Source organism: Terrapene carolina, unplaced genomic scaffold (assembly GCF_002925995.2).
Source record: "Terrapene carolina triunguis isolate 2854851 unplaced genomic scaffold, T_m_triunguis-2.0 Scaffold136, whole genome shotgun sequence".
Classification (NCBI taxonomy): domain Eukaryota; kingdom Metazoa; phylum Chordata; order Testudines; family Emydidae; genus Terrapene; species Terrapene triunguis.
In genome coordinates, this window is record NW_020664487.1 from 7,987,327 (window position 1) to 8,000,935 (window position 13,609).

General features: G+C 49.2%; 1 protein-coding gene across 2 annotated transcripts in view; it reads right to left on the reverse strand.

Moving 5' to 3' along the window:
* HGSNAT (heparan-alpha-glucosaminide N-acetyltransferase) overlaps nucleotides 1-13,609 on the reverse strand; it is a 30,396-nt gene that overhangs the window by 13,376 nt on the left and 3,411 nt on the right. For both annotated transcript variants that reach the window (XM_026653319.2, XM_026653320.2), the window contains exons 2-5: nucleotides 11,468-11,583; nucleotides 10,085-10,221; nucleotides 9,041-9,162; nucleotides 1,351-1,420 (exon numbers count right to left, since the gene is read on the reverse strand). In XM_026653319.2, coding sequence (XP_026509104.1) covers nucleotides 1,351-1,420; nucleotides 9,041-9,162; nucleotides 10,085-10,191 — 299 coding nt within the window. In that variant the 5' untranslated portion in view covers nucleotides 10,192-10,221; nucleotides 11,468-11,583. The remainder of the gene's footprint in view (nucleotides 1-1,350; nucleotides 1,421-9,040; nucleotides 9,163-10,084; nucleotides 10,222-11,467; nucleotides 11,584-13,609) is intronic.

Sequence of the window (13,609 nt, forward strand, 5' to 3'; positions counted from 1 at the left end):
TAACTGGGGGCTGAACTGCTGTTCTGAACGGGATGCTTTCCTGATTCAGGGCCCTAGATACTCTGTAGTACTGGAAGCAGATGGAAACATTCCCCGTATTAAACTTTGCAACACTGTGGTTTAGTTGGAGGATATCAGCATCTGGAAAATGATAACTGTGTGATGATTAAATGACGCTGGCCTGAACTGTTGGGCTGCCTGAAGCAGAATACAGAAAGGGGTCCCCTGGGATGACAACAAGGATTTAATCACATGCTTCAGTACGTTCCTGAACTCAGCCCTACATTCTCATATTCATTTCTCATCCCAGCTCCTGTGCCACAGTCTGATAGAACAGCTAAAAATACAGCAAACAAGGAGGATTACGTGACAGGCAATAAAACTCCATTTACAATTCAGACATCACAGACCTAAGGGCATGGGAGTGATTTTAGTGCTGGTGAAAGCCTACAGAATGACAGCCTGGCAGAAGGTATCCCTAGAAAAAAAACATAGCACGGGCAGCAGTAATGCATGTCTCTTCACCCCATCCCATGCATAGGGCCCAGCACTGAGCTGCAGAGAATTCTAGTGAGGAGTTGGTTAATATGCTACAGCTGGCTCTTCAGTAAGACTGAGAACAGCAGTATCAATCAGCCACCAACTGAAATGCAAACACCTAGCACTCCAGCCCTGGACGGAGAGTACCAACAGCTGTGTGCAGTGTTATTGTAGCCATGCTGGTCCCAGGATATTAGAGACAAGGTGGGTGAGCTCTGAAGAAGAGCTCTGTGTAAGCTCAAAAGCTTGTCTCTCTCACCAACACAAGTTGGCCCAATAAAAGATAATACCTCCCCCACCTTGACTCTCTAGCATCAACAGCTGTCAGACTGTTCAGACTTTCAGACACTACCCATCGTGACCAGAAGAAGTGAAAGGTTCCATGTTCCATTGCCAATACTGTGAGCCACCCAGTCCCCCATTAACTCCTTTGTTTCACAGTAGCTCTACTAAATTCAGTCAGCAGTTAATCTGTGGAATAAATTTCTTATCCTTAAATCAAGAGCTTGGCCCCTAGCAAACGAAAGGCCAGGTAATCAGCTGGTGCAAATCAGCCTAGCTCCAATGAACAGGAGACGCCAGCTGTAAGACAGCCCAGCTCCCGGTTTGCACTCATGACACAGCAGGATCTTTTTATTTTGGGTTTGTACAGCGCCTAGCACAAAGGGCCCTGGTTCATAACTGGGGCTCCTGGGCGCTATGGCAATACAAATAATAAATAATAATAGTGAGTCTGCTTTCATCTACAACAAAAACCCCCAGAGAGTCTCTAACGTGTACAGGAATGTTTCACAAACAACGTCCACTTACATCACGAAGACTCGTCCCACTGTCAGGATACTGAGGACCCCCACATAAATGAGGAATGCATACAGGATAGCTGCAGGAAAAGAAGAGACATCTTCATAGCTGAGGTAAGAAAAACAATGGGCATTCTGGGCCTGATACATCAATGCGTTATACTTATATAAAACTGGAGTAACCCAACGAGAAGTCAGGCCTACAGCTCGCTACAGGAACCTCACTGAGTGGTACCGTAACCCTAAGGAAGGATTGACCAGGGGCTAGGGCACTTGGGAGACCAAGGTTCAATTATCTGCTCTGCCACAGACGTCCTGTGTGACACTGGGCAAGTCACTTAGCTTCTGTGGCTCAGCTCCCCATCTGTAAAATGGGCATAATACTTCCCTCCCTCAGCCCTGTGGCTGTTGTACACATTGAAGACTGTGAAGCACTTTGAGTTCTAGTGATGAAAATGCTAGGTATTGTTATGTGAGTACACAAGCCCCCGCAAAAAAACCCAAAGGCAAGTGCAACCTAGTGACTGTATATTCCAGTATAAAAATAACCAAGGCAAAACATATCATAGTGGTAGCAGGGGCGACAGGGAGAGGATTGATTTGGTATATGTTGTAAAGGAAAAACTGGCTGGATTTAGAAACAGCCTGAATGCAAGGAGTAAAAGAGGTAGAGGAGTCAAAGACGTACAGAGTTTGCAAGCATGGGGAATGTCTCTGTTAGAGCTGAGGGAAACAGTTTGGTCAAAACTATTTCACCAAAAAAAATGCAGATTCGGGGGCATTGAAATATTTCACAAATTTAAGACAAATTTGCCAATTTGTTTGCCCCTCCAAAAAAAAAAAAATCTAAAAATAGTCCAAAACAACAAAACATTTCACTTTGACCTTTTTGGAGCATTTCAATTTTTTGATCTGAAATGACTTTTCATGTCAAAGCTTACTTCAGTTTTATTAAAAATAAAAAAACATTTAATAAAGCTCAAAACCAAAACAAAATGTTTTGTTCAACCTGAAATTAACCCCCACCCTACCCAATTTTTGGTATGGCCAGGAAAAAAAAAAAAAAAAAATCACTTCTTCACACCGGTGTAGTCTCTTTAGAGTTAAAGGAATAGGAAACATTAAAGAATTATCTACTACAAAGAGCAAGAATGGGGAAGGGTGCTGATTAGAGACTGAAACAGCTCTGGGAGGGACACACAGAGAAGCGAGACAACAGGCATTAACATAAAACAAAACGGGTGACTAGACAAGGTTACACAAACAAACCCAAAGCTTTGTGGCAGAAGCAGGGCACACCGAGTGCAGAGGAACCAGCTGGCTGGGTGTGTTTTGGGAGGAGGAGGAAGTGGAATCTAAATCTTAAAACAGAACGCAGACACATACCTTGTGACTGTTTTGCTTTTGTGTGTCTGTCTTGTCCGTTTAGACTGTAAGCTCTTCGGAGCAGGGACTAGCTTGTGCTATGTGTTCGTACAGTACCGCACACAACGGGGCCCAATCCTGGTCAAGGCCTCTGCGTGCTGATGTAACGTATAGAAATAAATAGTGAGATACAGAAGGAGAAGAGCAGCAGGCCAAGGACAGAAGCCCAAGGGACACTGTAATGAGGGAGACCACCTGGGGCAGCATTATGCCTCTGCACGTTTTGCTGGGAGACATACCTGTGTGACAGATCAAGGTCAAAGAGCAAGAGAAAGGGGTATCAGAGTGGCATTCTGGGAGAAAACACTGCCAGCTCTGCTTTTAGGGCCCACAAGTGGTGCTCCAGGAACAGGGCAGGCTGGAAAGCTCCTCCTCCCTCCATGGTGAGGAAAAGGCCTGGCTCAGGGCAGTTTCCAGCCTTGGCAAACGTCTTTCCCGGCAGCCAGATTGTGGTCCTGGGTGGGGTAAGGCATCCTAGGAGATGAAGGCGTATATATATCCTGCCCCTTCCCCATATGAGGAGAGACCTGGAAGGCAGCTGGCTGTGCCGCTGGGTGTCTCCTGAATCCAGCTTTCACTGTTTGTTTGGGATGCTTTTGAGCCAGACATCACTGAGAAGGGTCTGATGCACTTTAAAACAACCCAGCAACCCTGCACACATTTTTGACTGTCTTACACAACCAACTGGAGCATATTGATGCAGTGTGGCCTGTCCCCGGCACCAAGGGAGAGCAGAAACTGACAGGACAGTGGAAAGGGTAGACACTGCAGGCAGGAGAGCAGTCAAGCATGGAGTCAGGAAACCTCATGGAAAGCTGGGAAGGAGGGCATAGCTAACAAGCGAAGAAGGATGCAGATGTCTCAGACAGGAATGGGTTCATTGGCGACAATCACGGGAACAGACGATATTAAGAGGAGGAGCTGGACGAGAGGAAGAGAGCACGAATAAGTAAGAGCGGAAGAAGAAAGGCAGTTGTTAGGGAGGTAAGGAAGTGATAGGATCAAGGGTTTGGAGGAAGAAGGTACGAGAGACCATCCAATGTCTGAGAAAGGAGCAGGTAGCGGAGTGTGGGAAGGTGATGGCATAGCAGGGCTGGCAGAGGAAAGGGAAGGAGGAGAGCTCACATTACACAGAGTCAATATTTTCCCAGAAGTAAGGCCTGGTCTACACTACGAGTTTAGGTCGAATTTAGCAGCATTAAATCGAATTAAGCCTGGACACGTCCACACGACGAAGCCCTTTTTTTCGACTTAAAGGGCCCTTTAAACCAGTTTCTTTACTCCACCTCTGACGAGGGGATTGGCGCTGAAATCGGCCTTTGCGGGTCGGATTTGGGGTAGTGTGGATGGAATTCGACGTTATTGGCCTCCGGGAGCTATCCCACAGTGCTTCATTGTGACCGCCCTGGACAGCACTCTCAACTCAGATGCACTGACCAGGTAGACAGGAAAAGCTCCGCGAACTTTTGAATTTAATTTCCTGTTTGCCCAGCGTGGAGAGCACAGGTGACCACGCAGAGCTCATCAGCACAGGTAACCATGATGGTGTCCCAGGATCGCAAAAGAGCTCCAGCATGGACCGAACGGGAGGTACGGGAACTGCTCGCCATATGGGGAGATGAAGCAGTGCTAGCTGAACTCCGTAGCAGTAAATGAAATGGCAAAATATTAGAAAAGGTCTCAAAGGCCATGAAGGACAGAGGCCATAACAGGGACGCACAGCAGTGCCGTGTGAAAATTAAGGAGCTACGGCAAGCCTACCACAAAGCCAGAGAGGCAAACGGAAGGTCCGGGGCAGAGCCGTAAACATGCCGCTTCTACGCGGAGCTGCAGCCACCACTACCCCAACCGTGTGCTTTGACTCCATCAATGGAGAATCACGCAACAGGGAAGCAGGTTCGGGGTACGAGGAAGATGATGATGAAGACAATGAAGATAGCTCACAGCAAGGAAGCGGAGAAACCGGTTTCCCCAACAGCCAGGATATGTTTATCACCCTTGACCTGGAACCAGTAACCCCTGAACTCACCCAAGGCGTGCTCCTGAGGGCACACAAGGGACCTCTGGTGAGTGTACCTTTGTAAATATTACACATGGTTTAAAAGCAAGCGTGTTTAATGATTAATTTGCCCTGGCAATCGCGGCCAGTACAGCTACTGGAAAAGTCTGTTAACGTGTATGGGGATGGAGCGGAAATCCTCCAGGGACATCTCCAGAAAGCTCTCCTTCATGTACTCCCAAAGCCTTTGCAAAAGGTTTCTGGGGAGGGCTGCCTTATCCCGTCCGCCATGGTAGGACACTTTACCACGCCAGGCCAGTAGCATGTAGTCTGGAATCATTGCATAACAAAGCATGGCAGCGTATGGTCCCAGTGTTTGCTGGCATGCAGACAACATCCATTCCTTATCTCTTTGTTATCCTCAGGAGAGTGATATCATTCACGGTCACCTGGTTGAAATGGGGTGATTTTATTAAGGGGACATTCAGAGGTGCCCGTTCCTGCTCGGCTGAACAGAAATGTTCCCCGCTGTTAGCCACGCGGTGTGGGGGAGGGGTGAAGTGATCGTCCCAGAGAACTGGGTGTGTGTGGGGGGGTAGTTGGGTTTGTGCTGCATGTTAACCTGGAAACCACAGCCCCTCCTTTTACTTTGCAAACCCATTTTAAATGGCCAACCCAATGGGTGCTTGGTATGGGAAACGAGGGCGCTGCTGTTTGAAACCATTCCCACATGTTATGAAGGTTAAAAAAGCCAAAAGACTGTGGCTTACCATGGCTGCCTGCAAGCCGAATTCTGTTGCCTGACACTGTGTGAGTGATCTCTCACACCAAACCGGCAGACCCTCAATATAAGAGGAAAAATGCGACCTTGTAACGAAAGCACATCTGCTGTGTAATGTGAACAGCAAAATTTAACATGAAAGAGTGTACCCATTGTTCTCTAAAATGTGTCTTTTTTAACCACCTCTCCCTTCTCCTCCACCAGCTGCAAATGTTTCTCCTTCGCAGAGGCTAGTGAAGATTAGAAGGAGAAAACGGCGGACTTGGGATGATATGTTCTCGGAGCTCCAGATGTCCTCCCACGCTGACAGAGCACAGCAGAATGCGTGGAGGCAGTCAATATCAGAGTGCAAAAAAGCACAATATGAATGAGAGGAGAGGTGGAGGGCTGAATTGTGGGCTGAAGAGAGCAAGCGGCGGGCTGAAGAGGATAGGTGGCGTCAGCTTGCTGACAGAAGGCAAGAGTCGATGCTCCAGCTGCTGGAGCATCAAACTGAAATGCTCCAGCGTATGGTTGAGCTGCAAGAAAGGCAGCAGGAGCAGAGACCGCCGCTACAGCCCCTGTGTAACCAACAGCCCTCCTCCCCAAGTTACATTGCCTCCTCACCCAGACACCCAAGAACGCGGTGGAGGGGCCTCCGGCCACCCAGCCACTCCACCCCAGATGATTGCCCAAGCATCAGAAGGCTGGCCTTCAATAAGTGTTAAAGTTTTAAAGTTTTAAGCTGCAGTGTGTCCTTTTCCTTCCCTCCTCCCCCACCCCTCCTGGGCTACCTTGGCAATTATCCCCCTAGTTGTGTGATGAATTAATAAAGAATGCATGAATGTGAAGTAACAATGACTTTATTGCCTCTGCAAGCGGTGCTCGAAGGGGGGAGGGGAGGGTGGTTAGTTTACAGGGAAGTAGAGTGAACCGGGGGGGGGGGGGGAAGGGTTCATCAAGGAGAAACAAACAGAAGTTTCACGCCGTAGCCTGGCCAGTCACAAAACTGGTTTTCAAAGCTTCTCTGATGTGCACTGCGCCCTGCTGTACTCTTCTAACCGCCCTGGTGTCCGGCTGCGCGTAATCAGCGGCCAGGCGATTTGTCTCAACCTCCCACCCCGCCATAAATGTCTCCCCCTTACTCTCACAGATATTGTGGAGCGCATAGCAAGCAGCAATAACAATTGGAATATTGGCTTCGCTGAGGTCTATCCGAGTCAGTAAACTGCGCCAGCGCGCTTTTAAACGTCCAAATGCACATTCTACCACCATTCGGCACGTGCTCAGCCTATAGTTGAACAGGTCCTGACTACTGTCCAGGCTGCCTGTGTACGGCTTCATGAGCCATGGCATTAAGGGGTAGGCTGGGTCCCCAAGGATAACGATAGGCATTTCAACATCCCTAACGGTTATTTTCTGGTCCGGGAAGAAAGTCCCTTCCTCCAGCTTTTGAAACAGACCAGAGTTCCTGAAGACGTGAGCATCATGTACCTTTCCCGGCCATCCCACGTTGATGTTAGTGAAACATCCCTTGTGATCCACCAGGGCTTGCAGCAGCATTGAAAAGTACCCCTTGCGGTTTATGTACTTGGTGGCTTGGTGCTCCGGTGACAAGATAGGGATATGGGTTCCGTCTATCGCCCCACCACAGTTTGGGAATCCCATTGCAGCAAAGCCATCCACTATGACCTGCACGTTTCCCAGAGTCACTACCCTTGATAACAGCAGATCTTTGATTGCGTTGGCTACTTCTTGGATCACAGCAGCCCCCACAGTAGATTTGCCCACTCCAAATTGATTCCCGACTGACCGGTAGTTGTCTGGTGTTGCAAGCTTCCACAGGGCTATCGCCACTCGCTTCTCAACTCTGAGGGCTGCTCTCATCCTGGTATTCTGGCGCTTCAGGGCAGGGGAAAGCAAGTCACAAAGTTCCATGAAAGTGCCCTTACGCATGCGAAAGTTTCGCAGCCACTGGGAATCGTCCCACACCTGCAATACGAGGCGGTCCCACCAGTCTGTGCTTGTTTCCCGGGCCCAGAATCGGCGTTCCACGGTATGAACCTGCCCCAGTAACACCATGATTTGCACATTGCTGAGGCCTGTACTTTGTGAGAGGTCTATGTCCATGTCAATTTCCTCATCACTCTAGTCGCCGCATTGCAATCGCCTCCTCGCCTGGTTTTGCTTTGGCATGTTCTGGCTCTGCATATACTCCAGGACAATGCGCGTGGTGTTCATAGTGCTCATAATTGCCGCGGTGATCTGAGCGGGCTCCATGATCCCAGTGCTATGGCATCTGGGCTGAAAAAAGGCGCAAAACTATTGTCTGATGGAGGGAGGGAGGGGCGAGTGATGACAAGGCTTACAGGGAATTAAAATCAACAAAGGTGGCTGTGCATCAGGGAGAAACACAAACAACTGTCACACAGAATGGCCCCCCCAAGGATTGAACTCAAAACCCTGGGTTTAGCAGGCTGTTGATTTCACGGAGACTTCTATAAATTCGACCTAATTTCGTAGTGTAGACATACCCTAAGTAGCAGAATCTCTGGCCAAAAGGGAGGCAGGGACATGAAGAGGAGTGGATTTGAAGAGAGAGTCGAAGCCGGAGAAGGGGCAATGAAGGATGTAAGTGAGGGAGTCCATCAGGGAAGAGAAATCAAGCTGTGCAGTAAGGGAAAGGCAGAGTTGAAAGAAGGAAGGACAAAACTGTAGTGGAGGCAATTACTGGGGTCACTGTATTTAATCCAGAGATATGTTATGATGGGTGTTGGGCAATCATACCACCTTGAAGCTGTTGGGTTTGATAGCTGCCTTCTATTCAGGCTAAACGAGGGAAAAATAAAATGGCCCTTTGTTCAGTAATAGCTAAACCAATGGAAAACTAGCTCCCAAAGACTGGGCCGCATGCAAGCCTGGGCCATATAGTCCAAGGGGTTTCCCAGAGGTCTCATCACAAAGGCAGGGCATTGATCTGATTGCAGCTGTGTGTCTGTGTGTTAGAAGCAGCAGAAAAAACACAAAATGTCCTGGAGAAGGTAGCAAGGAAGCCTAGATGCAGGCAGAGATGCGCCTGTAGCATGACTCTGAAAAAAAGCTAAGAGAGAGAATGTTTGGGTAGAGTGCTGGCTGAAAGAGGCTTAGGACTCTAAGCAAAGAAACTGCCTCATGCTGTTTGATTCCTACTGTGTTCAGAGAAATAAGACTTTGTACATTCTTTGTAAATAAACAGGATCACATCAAAGAAATACCTGACTCCATCATCAATTCCTCCTCCTAATAGGAACAATCTGCAAGACCCCTGAATATCAGCTAACTGCTCGGGCCAAATGGATAACAGATGCTCTGTGGCATGGGAGAAGGAGCACAGGGAGTGGATGCAGGGAGTTCATTAGGCTCAAGGATTTGCTAGGAAGGGGGCTAAAGTGAATTTTAATGAGATGATTTCCTGAAAGAAAAAAAACCCAACAACTTGATGTACACAAGGAAAGGGGGAAATAAAGCGTTACATACGGAGATGGCTGTTGACAGGACTTTCGTTGATGATTATGTCACAGGAAATCATCTTGGTGCTGCTATCGAAGCTCTTTACCACAAGCGAATAGTTTCCAAATTCTCCAAAATGGTAATGGATCCTGCAAAGAATTAAGGGAGATGGAAAGGGAACCTGTGCTGGGACTTGCTGTGCCATCGCTACTGCCTGCAGGTACTGTGGTAGGGACTGCTGGAATACAGGCTAGGCCAGCTGGGAGGTGGGCTGAAAGGACGGAAGGGCTATGAAAACAGGGCTATGGGAAGAAGGGTAGGGGCATGTTGGGAAGCACACGGCCCATGCCCCTCCTTGCAGTGGGGCTGCAGTGACCCCCTCTCCCTGCACATACAAAAGGAGACAGGGGCTGTAAAGGCCCCACCCTGTGACCAGATTTTTCTTTTTTCCTACTTGGTGAGGTCTTCTAGCTGCGTTGCCACAGTTACTGCAGCTTGGCTCCGGCTCCCTGATTTGGTGCTTTCAATGCACTGTTCATTCAGCCATTTCTTTGATTGGCCACCGAGCAGCTCCCAAAGCCACTTCTCCTGTCAGCATTGGTTTGGCTTCCCCACTGTATCGTTTGATCGCTCCAGCCCACCCTTGACCCACTCCACCCTTCGTATGTCACGTGACTTCTTACGCTATTGACTGTGTAGCGGGAACCATGACTTCATAGACGTTTGGTCTGATTTTGTTGTTGGGTCTAGTGGCCTGTGATATCCAGGAGGCCAGGCTACATGGTCTGGTTGTCCTTTCTGGCCTTAACCTCTGTCTCTATGTGTGTCTGTACAGGACATAGCTCTACGGGGTGCAACTTGTGATTGGGTGAGCTAGGCACTATCGTAACAAACTATATTTTTACACTGTTGGTATTATGAAGATTAAATTGCAAATCTAGCTTCCCAAATGCTCAGTAATAACTGTGGTGAGGAGGCCACAGACTTTAGGGACAGTGGCTGGCAAGTGACAGAAAATGTAAGCATTAGTGGGTTATTTCAACACACATTATCTTCAGATCAGTTACAAACCTGGGAAGCTCTCTGCCGGCCCCAGTGCCATTGAGATGTAGGGTGACTGGATGCTGAGAATCCACTGCTACTGCTACAATGCTGGGCTTTCCCGACGTGTTGCTCATTGGGACGGATACCAGATCTTGATACAAGCACTAGAAAATGAGGACAGATGAAGGATTACAAAAACAAAAAACCTACTTGATTTTACTAGGTAGAGCAAAATTATTATTTTTTTAATTCGAAGAGGAGTACAAAGGAAGCCTGGCTTGTCCAACAGCAAGCAGGTAACATCTCTGTGAGCTGTGGCTGGAGGAAGAATTATTGGCCAAGATTTTCAAAAATAGGAGCCTAAAGTTAGGCACTCAAGGTGGGATTTTCAAAAGGGCTAAAACCCAACAGATTAAATACAAATTACAAAACAGGAATAAATTAAAATACTGGAAAGTTAATCATTTAAAAACACCAGACACACTCCACTAAGAACACAGGAAATGCCATATCAGATCAGAGCAGCTAGCCCAGTATCCTGTCTCTGACAGGGCTAGCACTAGGCAGATACAAGAAAGCCCGAAGGAGGTAATTATGGAATAACCTGACCATAAGGGAGCTTTCTTCTTAACCCCTCACCAGTCATCGGTGGTTAGCTTATGCCCTAAAGCATGAGGGTTTATACACCTTTCCAACTTAAAAAGAAATCCTTATAATAGCACTGTAACTATGGACAATCTCATTATCCAAAGGAAAGACCTATCCTTTTTTTGCATCCTGCTGCTCTTTCCCCCAAGACATTGTTGAGGGTCTGAGTCCCAGAGATATCTGAGATTCACTGGCTGAGGGTCCAGAATGGGGTCAGGGTTCACGAGGGATAAAGGAGTTGGGGGAGAAGATTTTGGAGGCGGTGGGGAGCATGGAAGATGTCCACCTTTCCCCACCGTCTATGACATGGATCCTTTGCCCATCCAAGAACTAGCTGAAAAAACTGAGCGACAGAAAATTAGGACTTTCAAAACACGAGTATTTCCACAATCCCTTAGGGGAACAAGTCTTTGGGCCTGTCTACACTGCAGTCACAGGGTGTGACTGTAGCTCATGCAGACACAACCCAGCTTTAATCTAGCTAGCTCAGGTGCTGGAGCGGTGAAGGCGTGTGGCAGCGCACACTGCCGCATGGGCTAGCCCCATGAGTAATTATCCAGGGTTCTGGGCAGGATTGTACAGCTCACAATGAAGCTCACATTCCTGTGGCTTCACTGCTCTGCTACCTGAGCTAGCTAGATTGTGTCCACAAGCTCAGGATTGTCTACATGAGCTGCAATCTGACCCTGGGTCCAGTGCCATATTCTTGCCTTCCCCTAGAACAAAACCTTACATAGCATACAAAGGGAGAGGGCTGTTTACCTGGTAACAATAATCAGAAAGCCAGGAGACTGTCAAGTTCTCATGGATCAACTCATTGTGCACCAGCAGTAAAGCCTGATCAATTTTCAGCCCTAAGGGTCTCCTTCTGGATAAATCTGATGCAGAAATGGAGAGAAAGACGTATGTTAATATTTTGAAAGGGGAAAGTCTGCATAACACACTTCAGGACATAAAGCAACTTTGTTAACAGAATGATGACAGCTCAGTAGACACTATATTGCAGCCTTACCAATCCTCACCTATTTATGGTGGCTCATACTTGAGAATCTACACACCACAGAAATTGTATGGGAAAGACCCCATCTCTCCAGCCCTGCTTCCACCTCAGCGTGGCTCCGGAATACTATTATTCCACTGGGGAATCAGACTGGGCAGGTAACAAGAGTGCTCACCATTGGCGTACAGACTGAAGGTATGTGGCTACAGCGGCACAGATACAGCGCTGAAGCTGTTCCACTTCCTACATCGAAAGACGGGATTTATCCATCAATATACAGAACCCATCTCGCCAAGACGTGGTAGAATTATTGTGTCAACTTGGCTGTGTCTACAGTGGAGGCGAGGTTGGCCTAACTACCTCACATAGGCCACAACATTTTTCACAGCCCTAAGTGAGGTAGCTAGGTCCAGCTAATATTTAGGTATAGACCAGGACTGTGTCTACTCTTCAAATGCTACAGCAGAGCCACTGTAGTGCTTCAGTGTTGACAATCACGACAGCAACGGGAGGGGTTCTCCTATCACTGTACTTCATCCATCTTCCCATTAGGCAGTAGCCAGGTCAACGGCAGAATTCTTCTATCAACCTAGTGCTGTCTACCATGGGGCTCATGTTGGCTTAATTATGTTGCGCAGGGATGTGAGAATTTTTGTGCCCTATGCAATGCAGTTAGGCCCGAGTTAAAAACCACGTTGCCACGTCCTCCCTGCTGTTAAAACCCAAGCAGGCAGTCCCGAGTTAAGAACACGCCTTTTAGTTTCAGTATAGACATACCCACTGATGTAGCAAGGGGGCAGGAGAGAGGGATAGTGCATGGGTAGTACTTGCTCCCTCTGAGCTCCCCGCAAACTGGGTGCTCTCCTCCGGGAATCTAACCATCAGAAGACAGACCCTACATACATACAAAGTCCCATTTTGTTTTGCGTGGGATGGGAATCTCTTCTGAGTGATGAGCTCTGGGGCCCTGATCCTGCGAGTTACTTCACATTCTGTCACGGCATAGAACCTGTTGTCAGCTGGCATACGTGTGTGTTCTCACTGCGTGCCGCTCCAGCTCTGCAGACAGCTGGCTCAGAAGACCTTGAGAGATAATATTTTCACCCCTCAGCTACTATCCAGAAAAACCACAGACTTGGGTCAGTTGCGAAGGCGCTTGGCCCGGTTTATTGCCGACTAGGGTTACCATATTTTAATAAAAAAAAGGAGGACACTCCACAGGGCCCCGCCCCCGCCCCAACTCCGCCCCTTCCCCAAAGTCCCCGCCCCAACTCCACCCCTCCCCTGAACGCTCCGCCCCCTGCTCCTCCCCCTCCCCTGCTTCCCGCAAATCAAATGTTCGTGGGAAGCCTGAAACAGGGAGGCAGCAGGTAAGCTGGGGCTGGGGTTGGGGTTGGGGCGGGCGCGAGGAGGCGCGGCCCAGTCCGGCCCCACCGGCCGAGCGGCTCCCTCCGGCGGCCGGCTGGCCCCGGCTAAGAGGCTCTGGCTCCGGCGTCTCTGGCCCGGCTCGGGACCTGGGGCACTGGCCCTAGTTCCAGCCGAGAGCACCGGCCCCGGCCGAGCAACCCCAGCCCCGGCCGAGCAGCCCCGGCCCTAGCGACTCCAGCTTGGCTCGGGCCCCGGGGCACCGGCCCCGCTCCGGCCGAGCAGCTCCAGCCGACGGCCGAGCACCCCCAGCCCCGGTCCCAGCGGCTCTGACCCAGCTCGACTCGGGCCCCGGTTCCAGCCGAGCGGCTTGGGCCCCGGTTCTGGTTGAGCGGCTCGGGCCCGGCCCCGGCCCTGGTCGAGCAGCGCTGGCCCCAGCGGCTCCAGTCCAGACCCAAGCCCCAAGACCCTTTCTTATTTTCCCGGACATGTCCGGCTTTTTGGCAATTCCCCCCGGACGGGGATTTGAAGACCAAAAA